Source organism: Phytophthora cinnamomi, assembly GCF_018691715.1.
Source record: "Phytophthora cinnamomi strain GKB4 chromosome Unknown Contig39, whole genome shotgun sequence".
Classification (NCBI taxonomy): Eukaryota; Oomycota; class Peronosporomycetes; order Peronosporales; family Peronosporaceae; genus Phytophthora; species Phytophthora cinnamomi.
The window spans coordinates 323,245-335,871 of NW_027150972.1; the positions used below are offsets into that span (position 1 = coordinate 323,245).

Sequence of the window (12,627 nt, forward strand, 5' to 3'; positions counted from 1 at the left end):
AAGATATTCTGGCAAGAGTTGTAGATTCTGACCCGCTTGTGCACCTGCTTGTGACGACTTCACTTCAAGACGAACATTTTTTAATAAACACCCGTCGATTCATGAGGAGAATACAAGGGGTGGCGGATAATTTGCGTCATACCCACTTTTATCGCATTGGAGTTTACGCTGATGCTGCATTGGGAACACAAGCACCGATAAATATGATAAACGGATGCCGGAGTCAGGATTACAAGGACCCAAGTGTTTGCACTCGTGTCGACAAAGTGGTGATTATTTTAGAGCGAGGGCGATTGATACGTGCGTGAGAGCTGTTCGTCCATTTGTCCAGCGGTCTGCCGAGCTATTGAGATTAGCTGAAAAAATGTAGAAAACCCCAAACAAAAGAAGTTTGCTTTTGTTGGTAAAACAGTATCCACAGACGTAAAACTCGAAATATACAACTGAAGTATTTGAAGATGAAGCCCCCCCCCCCCTCGTAAAAGCCACTATAACTTTAATGCAATACAATATGCAGAACTGTGCCTACTTAAACGGATAGATTGCAAAAATTGCTGATCAAACAGGAACGTTTCGGGACCTACGATTCCTGATGTTTGGAGTTACAAGTTTTGGAGTTAGGTTTTAGCTGCAGCCGATGGTTTGCTTTTCGTGCAGCCTGGTTGGTCAACCGCACTCTGCACGTCGTGGTCGCCCCTCGTCAAGAATTGCGGAAGTGAAGTGCATGAGTTACTCTGTTCAGTAACTCACCATAATATCCGCTCAACACGCGGACTTCATTCTGATAAAGGGCAATCTGCATTGTTCTGCGTTCACATCCATACAGGAATCAATTAGCAAACACCGCAGATATCGTAGCTACTCTTTAAATAATTACTTCAAGTAAAAGAGTTCTGAAAGAATTACTTCAAGTAAAAGAGTTCTGAAATATTGTTATTTGTGAGTCTGTTCGTCGTGCTATAAGCGCCACTTACAGTTTTTCGCGATCTCATAGAGTGGGGGTCTATAGTACAGTATTACTGTATTAAGCGCAGGAAATCGGTGGGCGCCATAATATCCCTTTGTTATGCGTAGATGCGAGTCTACGGCATCGTACTAGCTTGAAGTGCGATAGCGTGATAGCGCCGTAGTTGCTACGATGAAGTTGGTGATTGACGAGAGTCATGGCTCCTCAGGTCCAGACTCCAACGAACTGACTTATTAGCCAGGGCTCTCAATTGCGATTCGCATTTCCATCGTTCGATGATCAATGCTATTTTGTTTTCCTTCCTTCCTTATTGTTTACAGTATGTCCCAATAGAAGACTACAGTATCTGAAGGACATAGTAGCTAAAAACAAGAACATGAAGACTGCGCCCCACTCATAGCTCTCGTTCTTGAAAATTTCCCTAATCCTCGAAAAGCTGATTGAAAGCATCCAAAGCGGTAGATGATGGTAGTGTAGCAGCTATTTCCGCAACGAAACGAATGCCCAGTCGCAGTCAGAGTCAGCGATGTGTTCGGCATCACCATCACCTAACTTCTGTTATGATAACGAAGGCTCTCTCTCTCTCGCTCTCTCTCTCTCACAGTAGACTTATGCAGATGATACGTTACTCGAAAAAAACGATGTTGTTTTCAGTCTTTCATTAATACCACTGCAACTGTGGCTCCTTCCTGTACTCACGAGGGATTTTCTTCTGTAAAACAAGTTAACATCGAGGTGTTAGAATCTACTGAGTGCATTATGTTCGAGTTGAACAGGATTATATATCTTGGACCCTAGTTGGGTTCATTTGTAATTTTGGTTCAGTAAACAAACCAAACCACTTGGTTTGGTTTGTTCTAGGCGTACGTTCTCATACAGGGTCTGGGTGAGGACATGGTTGAGAGGAGGCGCAGCAGGATCATGGGACTTCCGAGTCAAAAACACCTTTTTCTTACCAGACCACACAGAGCAACTTACATGCTATCTCAGTATAACAATTTGTATGATAACCTTAGCAATCTGAGGCTGCTACGCAGCTTGGCTTCCTCATTTTGCTTGTGGATTGATTGAGGAGTAAGGACTCCCAAATAAAATATTTTCACACTGCTTGCTACCTTGCTCCTGTTTAAGCCTGCACTACTGAGATCGTGACTTCGTTTTCGCTGATGAGTTTGGCTTTGATTGTTCCAGGCTCTTCCAAATTCCCGTTACTGGTCGAACCTGGGGTCGAACTCGGGGTAGATCGATCTGCTGTGCTGTCCACTGTGCTTTCAGTGGTCGTTGTGCAGAAGCTCTGCGACATCATGGCGGGTTTTTCCGGGCTGTCTGCGTGGGCTGCACTGTCCGAGGACGTGTCTTCCTCGATAAGTTTTGGGAGTGGGGATCCAGGCACTGCAAAGAGGCCTTTGAACGCCTCGAAGTCAACATACCCATCGCCTTTACTGTCGACGGAAGCAATCATCTCCTTCACCTCCTCTGCCATCATCGAGTGTTTGAACACATCCTGGAGACCAACAATCGACAGGCGGCCCTGTTTCTCGCCGTCGAGGATGCCGAAGGCCTCCTTGATCGTGTTCTGGCCGATATCCCGCTGATCCATGACGGCAGCCATGAACTCTAAAAAGTTTATGTGCCCGCTCTTGGACTGGTTGATACGCTTGAAGAGCTCGCCAGCGTCCGCATGCGAGATGCCACACTCCACCAGAGCGCTGCAGAACTCGTCGTGCGAGAGAGAACCCTTCTTGGTGCGGTCCATGGAGTGGAAGACCTCCGCTGCCATCTCCTGCTGGATATGATCCTCCGAGATTCCGAGAGCCACCGACAGCAGCGCCGTCTGTTTCATCTTGCGGCACTGACTGAAGCTCAGCATGTTGGTGAGCAGCATGCGCTTGTCCGTCTGCAGACGCGCAGCGTTGGAGCCGTCCGTGCTGGCCACGTCACCCTCGGAGAACCACTTGTGGTCCAGCGCCTGCTCCGCCGACAGTCGCTGGTCCACGTTCTCCTTCACCAGCGAAGTTGATCGAGCTGGGCGAGAACTTGGACCAGACGTCGTTCTCAAAGATGAGCACGCCGTCGTAGATGTTGCCCATCGTTTCATCCATGGTGGCGCCGTGAAACGGAGACACGCCCGTGAGCAGCTCGAAGCAGATGACGCCGACGCTCCACAGGTCGCACTTCTCGTTGTAGTCGCCGTCCAGCACCTCGGGAGCCACGTAGTCGATCGTCCCCAGGGGCTTGACGAGCTTTTCGCCGCGCTTGAAGCGCGTGCTCAGCCCAAAGTCGCACAGCCGCAGCGACCCGGGGTTCTCGGCGTTCTCGAGCAGCAGGTTCTCGAGCTTGAGGTCCCTGTGCGTGATGAAGTTGGAGTGCAGGAAGGCCAGCGCGCGCAGCAGCGCGCGGATGATGCGGCGCACGTCGCTCTCGGAGAACTTGCGGTGCTCCTGGTACAGGTGGTCGTACAGCTCCTTGCCCTTGCAGAGCTGCATGATCATGTACATGTGCTGCTTGTCCTCGTACGAGCCGATGACGCGCACGATCTGCGGGTGGTGCAGCCGCTTGAGGATGTTGACCTCGTTGCGCAGCGCGTCGCGGTCCACCTCGTTGCTGAGCGCCACGACCTTGACGGCCCACTCCTTGCCCGACTTCTTGGACACGGCGTGCTTGACGCAGCCGAAGTGGCCCGTGCCGATGGTGGCGTTGAAGTCGAAGAACTCGTTGATGTCGTCCACGTACTTGTGCTGGATCAGGTCGGACGTCAGGTCGTCGCGCAGGCTGCCGCGCGCCTCGCGCGCCGTGGGGGCGGCGGTGGAGCCCACGACGGCGTCGGCCTTGGACTGGCGGCACCCCATTGTGTCCTTCCTGCTTCTTCTGCTCTGCTGGGCACCAGAACGCCACTGACTGCAGCAGAGAGAGAGAGAGAGAGATAAGACGTCAGGGCTTAGTATGGATGGAGCTCTGCTCTAGGCTCGGCAGCTATAAATAGCGCGTGACATGTGGGCGGACCTATTACTTACCTCTGGGCTCTATGAATAGCCCCGGCTCAAGGGTGCGTGGGTTGGGTGTTAAACCCCTGGGCTTGCAAAGCCTCTCTCTGCCTGCTGCGTCACGCCAGCTCGGGCGTTTGGGGGCTGCTTGGAGGGAAGGAGGAGGTTTCGCTCGCTTCGGAGTTGGTCACAGCGTAGCTTTGCTTGCTTGGAGGCGAATTCGCGACTGAGCAGCGTAAGCGTGGCGCGCGGCTTTCCCTCGACGAGAACGAGCGACACGCTGCGGTCACTTGGGGTTTGTATGGCGCGCAGAGCCGGGCGACGGTCCTTGGTTGAAGCGCTACGCTCGACGAGCTCAGATTCGTCCGCGGCAAGCGCACATGCAGGCGAGTGCAGCTGCAGGGTGAGATGGTCGTGTTTGCTGACGTTTGTTGCTGCATGTGGCGGTCGTCCTGCTGGTGGTGCGGTTGCGCTCGGTGCTGGTATAATATCGCCAGCGGTTACTCTCGCTTGAGCCGGACGCTGACGACACACGAACCAAAGCCTCGAGTCTATTCGTTGAAGCAATAACGCCTGGGCCCAAGCAGCTCGGAGCTGGCCCTACATCCTATGCGAAGTTAAACTTGAAGTCGCCGCTCTCGGCGGTGCCGCTGGTGTCGTCCGCAGTCTTCTTGCGCAGCTCGCGCTGCCGGGTGGCCGCCAGGTTCCGCCGGCCCTGGCCGTAGCGCAGGTGCATCTTGGCCACCTCGCTCTCGGTGCCCGTGGCCTTGCGGAGCTTCAGAAACGACGACGACCCGGTCGCGGGCTTGGCTGGCGTCACCTGCGGCTGCTTCTTCTGCTGCTGCTTGCCATTGCGGCGTTGCGGCGCTGGAACGGCGTGAACCGGTCGCCCACTCGCGCTTGCGCTCTCGCTCGTCTCTGCTGCGTCGTTGGCACTGGTGGCGTCGACCTGCTCGCCTGCCTTCTTGGCCCGCCGCTTCTTGCTGCGCTTGCGGTTGCGGCTGCGCTTCTTGGCGTCGCCGTCGGCCGTGTCCGAGAGGCTGAAGTCGAACTTGAACACGGTCTCGGCCGCCTTGCTGGCCGCCTCCAGGATCTCCTCGGGCGTGGCCTCCTCCAGCTTCTCGCCACGAGCCTCCATCTGCTTCACCGTGGCCATGATGCGCCGCTTGGCCTCGAAGTGCGCGGCCAGCGCAGCCCCCGCCGGCGCTTCCTGCGTCCCATTCATTTTCGTCTAATGCTTCGATAATTATGGAGCTATTCGAGTGAATTGAAATGATTACATCTATTTGATACGAATTTCAGTTGTAATTGGAACACCAGAACAGACACATGGAATCGTACTTAACCCGCAAAAATCGCACTTAGGTCACGTATTTCGACGGTGGACAGGTGAACATGACGCTCGTATTCCTCGGCAACTCGGGTACGTCGTCCGTGCGTGTCCTGCAGTGCAGAAGCACCCGTTAGCGAAACGAGTTATATCTGCAGATGAAGTGTTCTGTGTTCTTGTTGCCGCACAACTTTTTATCGCTTGAAGGTGTCTGTGGACTGAGCAATCGCAATGTTCGTTTTGGTGTTCCAGCGCTGCGGCGGATGTCCAAGTCTGTGGCGGATGTGAAGGCCCCAGCCGTCCGTAGGCTCTTAGAGACGATGGAGCAGGAAGTGGTGGGTCTTAACACTATTACCATACACTGGTGTAGCTTGTACGCTACTCAACACCAGAGCTAACGCTGAAAAATGCCTTCGACTCGCAGCGCCAGGAGGCTGGCGTGGGCATCGCGGCACCGCAGCTCGCCCACAACCTGCGCATGTTCCTGATGATCAAGAACATGCCGGAGAACGAGGATGACTTGGACAAGCTGGAGTACCAGGAAGTGCTGAACCCGGAGATCGTGGCCATGTCGGGTTCCACTAAGCGCGACTTTGAAGGCTGCTTGAGCGTGCCCGGCTACCAGGGCATCGTCAAGCGCGCGCAGGAGATTCGCGTGCAGTACGAAGATGCCGAGGGTCGCAAGATCCAGGAGACGCTGGTGGACTTCCCCGCCCGTGTGTTCCAGCACGAGCTCGACCACCTCAACGGTGTCATGTACCTGGACCGCATGGACCCAGGCAGTCTCATTCACAACGAGGAGTTCGAGGCCATGGAGTGGGTAGACATCCAGAAGCTGCTGCTGCAAGGCCCGCCGAAGATCCCGCCTCTCATAGTCCCCATGTCCACGCAGACCTCTAGCGGTCGCCAAGGCAAGGGCAAAGGCAAGCACAAGAACAAGTTCTAGAGAGCCGAGGCGTCTCAGCTCCGTAGTTCTTGCACGGATCAATCGGATTATCGCGATAAAATGATGTTAAACGAAGTACTTGTCTGGTCCTCGCTGCGCCGGGCTTCCTGCTCTTGCCCCCGTCTTCGTTTTGTGAATCTGCAGCGCTCGACTGAGCGGCGGGATGAAGTTCGCCGCCAGCAGCGTCAGCGCCGCCACAAGCACCACGAACAAGGTCCCATACCGGAGTCTCATCGTGAACGGGGTCTTGTAGAACGTGTAGCCGTTGATCATGTTCTCTATGCACTCCATCCGCATTGTGATGGGCGTCATGTAGTTCGTCCCATACTCGGCTCTCGCCAAGTAGCTCGCGTTGCGCGGCACAGTCACCGGTACATTCAGGAAGAAGGCCGGCTCCTCATGCAGCGGCAGCACTTGATCATACAGCAGCCACTTGCCTCTGATCGTGCGGTCGTCGTTCACCAGCCACTTGGTGCCGGTCTCCTTGTCCACCTCCTCGCGGTAGAGCCAAATGTCGGCGTGGGAGCCCTTGGTCTCCTCGTCCAGGTAGATCTGCACCAGCTCTCGCTCCGTGTGGTACACCACGTACACGGGTCTCTGCAGCTCCAGGTAGGCCTCTCTTCGCACGACCTCCGAGAAGTTGCCGACGCTCCCGAACTGGCGCATGAAGGCCGTCTTGACCACGCCAATGTCCGAGTCCGTGTCGCCCGCGGGGATGCGGCGCTGGCCGCGCATGACGAACAGCAGGTTGCCGAACGCCGCCCAGTACGGCACGTGCTGCCGCGCGCACAGCTCGTACACGAAGCGCGCCAGGTTCTCGATCTCGTAGCGGAACACGGAGCTGTTGGGGCAGCCGCGCGCGTGGTAAACCTCCAGCGACAGGCCCAGCACGCCCAGCACCGCGCTCAGCAGCAGCAGCGCCCACAGCAGGTAACGCCGCTTGGCGCTGCGCCGAGACACGTCGCCCAGGCGCACGCGCCAGCGAGGGTGCACCAGCGCCCCCAGGGCCGCCACGGGCAGCGCCAGCGCCAGCAGGAACCAGTTGCCGTCGGCGACGAAGGAAGGCAGCAGCACCGTCATGAGCAGCTCCGATAACGGGCGTTTGGGCCGGATGAGAGGGTTTTTGATTTGAAGTTTGTATGCGCTCTGCAAGTGTGGGCTAGGTAACTGTAAATTCTAACGGAGGGTTTTATTATATATAACGGTTAATGCGGCGTCCACCTCGCGGTTGTCGTCCAGTGTCCACCGTGCTGTGCTGTCCTTGCTTGTCGAGGGGGCGTGGCTTGACACGAGTCCGTCGTCCCCCACACGTAGTACATACAGACGGAGTCAACCCTTCGAACGCGCTAGACGCAGGCGAGCTTGGTGTCGCAGCTGCTGAGGCAAATGGCGAAGGCTTGGAACGGAGACAGCGGCCACTGGAAGTCCATCGTGAACATGTCGTCGGCCACGCGCCCGAACTGAAGGATGTTGCCCATGGACGGGTCCTCGCTGCTGATCAGCTGGAAATTCTTCACCGACGCCATGGACACGCGACCGCCGAAGTCCAGGCAGTACGCGCCCAGGTCCTCGCGGAACACGGGCTCGCGGTTCGAGAAGCGCATCAGGTCCTTCATGTCGCCCGTCGACAGGCGCGTGACGAGTCGGTCTTGACGGCTCATGGGCCGCACGATCTTGGACGACCCGCCTTCCTCGTCCACATCGGGGATCACCACGCGCATCTTCCGTGGCCCCACACTGGTGCGGTTGGGCTCGTACGTTACGCAGCCCAGCTCCTCTCGGATCTGAAGCACGTTCTGCACCACGACGTCGTCCGAACTCACCGCGTCTTGAATCTTGGCCAGCTTCTGCGGATCCCGTCCGTTATCATACAGCGTAAAGCACGTGCCAAGGAAGTTGGAGCCCATGCGTCCGATGCGCTTGGCGTCCGTGCACTCTTTGTCCGTGCAGATTGTGTAGTTGGCCGTCATGTTCGAGCGCACTTGGCGTCTTGCGGCCAGGAGGAACTTGTCCTCCTCCTGGGTGCCGATCTGTCCCTGCAGGTACAGTTCGTACCCGTACTGCTTGAACATGCCGCGGTAGACCTGCTTGACGTAGCATCGGATGATGCCCGCGTCCAGGGGCACGGGCAGCAGCGCCATCTTGGTCATATCCTGCAGCTCGAGTTTCTGCATGGGCTGGAGCACCAACGGGTCGCAGGCGCCCCGACACAGCGGGCAACTGCCCGACTGGCCCAGCCAGGCCATGATGCAGCGGTAGTGCACGTAGGCGCCCGTGCACTGGCCCGTGCAGGGCAGCGGGTAGGCCTTGCGTCTGGCCGAGAACTCGTCCATGCAGATGAGACAGCCCTCGTTGTCGTCCGGGACGTCGGCGCCCTTGTCCTCCAGCTCCTTGGCGGGCGGCATCTTGTCCGCGTGCACCTGGATCTGGCCCCTGCCCGAGGCGGCGAAGGCGTCGTCCTCCAGCGCGTCGGGCTTGCTGTCGTCGGGGCGCAGCGTGTCCACCTCTCCGTCCCCGTCCTCCTCCTCGGCCTTGCCCTCTTCCTCGTCGCCCAGGCTCACGCGCACGCCGGCGACGTCCAGCGCCTTCTGCGACTGCTTCTGGGCGCTCAGCGCGCGGCGCCGCGGCGAGAACGTGGCCAGATCCACGCGTGGGGCGTCGGCGAACGCGTGCGGCGAGTGGTACACGGCGCGGGGCGACGCGTGCCGCGCCGCGACGCCGGAGACGTCCGACGAGCCGACGGACAACGCGGCGACGCCCGTCGCAACGGCTCTCGGGCTGCGCACGGCGGCGGATAAACGCGGGGACAGCGCCGCCTCGGTCAGCGAGCGCTCGAAGCTGCGCAGGACGTCGCGCGCGTCCGCGCGGGGCGAGGCGTGCGCCACGGGCGCGGGGGCGGCCATGCTGGCTCGGGTCTCGGTCGTTTCTGCTGGTTGAAGCGCGCGCCAGACGCTGCGCGGGGCGGCGGATGCGATGGGCGTGCGGGCTGCTGCTGGCGGATCGCGCTCTGGGCGCTGCGGGCGGCAGGGCGACGGCTGGCGGCGACTGGGAGCGCGCTCGGCTTCTCTTCCGCCGGCTTCTTGTTTCTGTATGGGGACCAGAAGGCGAAGGGCGGGCGGGAAGGCGCGCGCCCATTGGCGGAAAAGCCGCAGAGTGCGACGAACGCAGAAACGTGCGCGCCTGAGAACGCGGCGTTCCACTATGGAGCACTTCAAGTGTACTTTAGATCTTTAGTACTTTAGATCTTTGGGCTCGCCTATAGTTGCTTACCACCGACGGTGGCCTGGTTCGATATGCAGGTATCTTGCTGCGGAGCTGAGCGTTGGTTGTGCATATTGCGCCAATGCAGAGGACGGAGTTGATAAGCTTCGCAGTGTTGTGGCGACGAGGCAACCGAGACCGAAGGACCGGATATCATGTCGGTGTGGCAGGCAGACGTTCGACTGGTCGAGCGTTCAGCCAAGACTTGCGCGCGCTCTATATGCTGCTGCACGCGTGGTGATGGTTGTGGCCGCGTAACTGCGAACCTGGCGGAGCAATCTTCACTGAAGATTCTTCAGGTGGGAGGTGGAAACGCTCGCTCGGCAATGTGACTCTCATTTATACCGTTATACTCGGGTGGGTAGTGAGTCGAGCTGGAAAGGAGCTGATAGTGTGTGTACTTGCAGCCATCGAGCTGGGTCGTGTTGATTAATGCCAATCAGCTCACGCCTCCTGAGTCAGGTGTCCTAACCATCTTTTAGCGAGTTCAGCTCATCCTCACCAACCACGTGGCTTCAACGGGGTTGGGATGTCTTCCCATTTAATTTTCAATCGGTAGATCCGCTCGACTCGAATGGACTTCCAACTGCGGATAGGAAATTTGGCAGAGCCCTTGCCGCAGCAGGAAGACCACGTTTGAGATTGGTGGGAAACCGAATGCGCTCTGGACATCAGCTTTGAGCCACTTTAATGACGACCTTCAACACTGGACGAATGGAGATGCACATGCGGAAGGAGCAAATTACAGAGCGGATTAGTCTCCCCACAAGGGAACACACCCACGAAGGGTGACAGCTTGCAGACGACGCAAACGAGCGGAGGCAGGAACTTTGTATTAGAAGTCGTTAGAGTATCTAAGTGACTACAATACAAACCAAAAAAAAATGGCAGAGCCCCTGCTTGATACAACACTTGTCGATTGAAGAGCATTCTGGCCACCGTTTCAAATGGGCTTATCGAAATACATGAAGCTAGGTATAAATACCTGTATATCTGTATTTAGTCCGAGTGTCTCCGTTTTTATGCGCATCCAACCATAGCATGCCTTCAACGTCCACGCCCAATTGAACTGCATCTCACAAAGTAGAATGGTTCGCTTGGAAACACCATCGAGGGTGCACTCGTCGTTGAAGTTCCAATTGCCACGAGGCCACGAGATCCCCCGAGAGAAAGCGGTCATCAAGTGTCCAGGCCTGCATACATGGCAGCTCGAAAAAGAAAAGAAAAAAAATACTTTGAAGTATCTTGGTACATGTAAGCGTGGCAGAAAACAAGGAGAACCAGGTATTTGCCGAGTCGTACCGCAACGTCGCGAAGCTACTCAAAAACACGGATGAGGTGAAGCAATTACTGGAAGCCGTCGTACAGGTTCGGAGTGCCATCTATCGTGCTCCGTTCATTATCCTCTGGCATGGGCAAGACGCAAATGGCGTTCAATCTCATGGCTCGTGGTGACATCGACGTGTGCTATATCGTCTGTGATCCTACCCATGAGCACGTGCAACCAGTGTCCACCGTGTTTAAAAATCGGCCAGTCTTGTTCAAATAGTACGTGGAGAAGGACCTACCTCACGTGTATACCGCTGGCATTCCTGCATTTCAGCGCGCTTGAGTCTATACACTTATCGGTTCATATGGGCTTTAGTGTCTGGAGTCGACTCTATGACTGCACGACGGCTGCTCTTTAAGAGGACTGATTTTACTAAGACTCAATGACTTCTGGCCCAATCCCCATGTACCCCGTGTGAAAATTTTGTGAGAGGCCGCAAGAAGAGGTCACTTGTGGTTGCTGCGATTGGTTGAAGTCGATCACAGTCACGGCGGTGTGGATCGTTTCTGAAGTGTCTAAGTGATACTGCAGAATGGGGACCTTGACTTATCGCGAAAAATATATTGGTGGGGTGACGAAAGGCTACGAACATTGTTCCAAAGAGCATTGGGCAACTCGCGTCAAGATTCTGCTTTTTGTTTGAGGGAGGACACGGCAGTGCTAGTTATATTATCGACGTCTCATTTCCGCGTGCTGCGCGAGTCCGTGATCTTGATACCATTCAATAGCTTTGAATTTGCCGACATGGCCGATACCCATGTTGTACGGCAGCTGCTATGGCTGGTGCTGCCGCGAACGGGCATCTCCACGTTGTCAAGTGGCTTCACGCTTATCGTTCGGAGGGGTGTACTACAGCGTCATCGATCGTGCTGCAGCAAATGGGCACTTAGAAGTGGTGGAGTTGCTCTATTGGAATCGAGTCAAAGGTACTACTACCGATGCTATGGACAATACAGCTGGTCATCGCATTGGTCTATCGTCGAAGAGGACACATTCCGTCCTTCCTTTGATGACGATCTCCTCGCGATACTGTGGGCATTTAAAATCAACCAGCACAGACAGTGCTGGTTGAATTTTAATTGCCCAGAAGGTTGCACCACTAAAGCTATGGATCATTCATAACTTCCATTGGATGGGGCTGCTGCAAATGGGAACTTGAAGGTTGTAAAATTGCTGCACGGATACCGGCATAGATACACTACCAAAGCAATGGATGCCGCTGCGGGTGGAGAGCATCTCGCCACTGTGATATGGCTCCATGCGAATCGTAGCGAAGGATGCACGACAGGTGCGATGGATAAAAGAGCTACGGGCGATTCCCTGAAAACAGTGCAATGGCTACACATGAATCGACCTGAGGAGTGCACTGCCAAAACAACGAATTTTGCAGCTGCACATAGTCATTTGGGGGTAGTGAAGTGGTTGCTGAAGTTTTCAGGCATCGTTTTACAGGATTTGGGGCGTGCCATGACATGGCACAGATTATGAAGCTTGGATTGAAGCTCCTCCGCTGCCAGGGAGTGGCGTGGTGAGTAAACTTCGAAGTGATGTGGCATCTTGGCGCCCAACGCACTGATCACAGCATTAGAGATACGCGATCGACTCCGCCGCCACACCTTGCGCCAGCTGACTCAAGACGCCGCCGGATAAAGCTTGAAAACGGACGGCAACTAACGTGCAGGACGTCTGTAAAGCTGAAGTGATAGGTTTTCCTACTCCTGTGTAATCACACGGGGTATTGATTTTCAATCAATTAAACAAAATATATCACTTGTTTCGCATCAACCAGGCATACATCGAAGGACAAGT

At 55.8% G+C, this 12,627-nt stretch overlaps 4 protein-coding genes across 4 annotated transcripts; 1 reads left to right on the forward strand and 3 right to left on the reverse strand.

Moving 5' to 3' along the window:
- Positions 1-2,093: 2,093 nt before the first annotated feature.
- IUM83_10581 (CAMK/CDPK protein kinase) lies at positions 2,094-5,176 on the reverse strand (the record flags this gene model as incomplete). The annotated part of the gene is made up of 4 exons (XM_067935093.1): positions 2,094-2,936; positions 3,016-3,865; positions 3,982-3,990; positions 4,575-5,176. 4 exons carry the CDS (start codon positions 5,174-5,176, stop codon positions 2,094-2,096), a joined length of 2,304 nt encoding a protein of 767 aa, XP_067791590.1.
- Positions 5,177-5,346: 170 nt separating this feature from the next.
- IUM83_10582 (peptide deformylase) lies at positions 5,347-6,227 on the forward strand (the record flags this gene model as incomplete). Its single annotated transcript, XM_067935094.1, has 3 exons — positions 5,347-5,374; positions 5,534-5,616; positions 5,706-6,227. The coding sequence occupies 3 exons, from the start codon at positions 5,347-5,349 to the stop codon at positions 6,225-6,227; spliced, it is 633 nt and encodes a 210-aa protein (XP_067791492.1).
- Positions 6,228-6,274: 47 nt separating this feature from the next.
- IUM83_10583 (uncharacterized protein) lies at positions 6,275-7,307 on the reverse strand (the record flags this gene model as incomplete). Its single annotated transcript, XM_067935095.1, has 2 exons — positions 6,275-6,305; positions 6,439-7,307. The coding sequence occupies 2 exons, from the start codon at positions 7,305-7,307 to the stop codon at positions 6,275-6,277; spliced, it is 900 nt and encodes a 299-aa protein (XP_067791493.1).
- Positions 7,308-7,573: 266 nt separating this feature from the next.
- On the reverse strand, positions 7,574-9,130 carry IUM83_10584 (tubby-like protein; the record flags this gene model as incomplete). The annotated part of the gene is made up of 1 exon (XM_067935096.1): positions 7,574-9,130. One exon carries the CDS (start codon positions 9,128-9,130, stop codon positions 7,574-7,576), a length of 1,557 nt encoding a protein of 518 aa, XP_067791490.1.
- Positions 9,131-12,627: the final 3,497 nt, after the last annotated feature.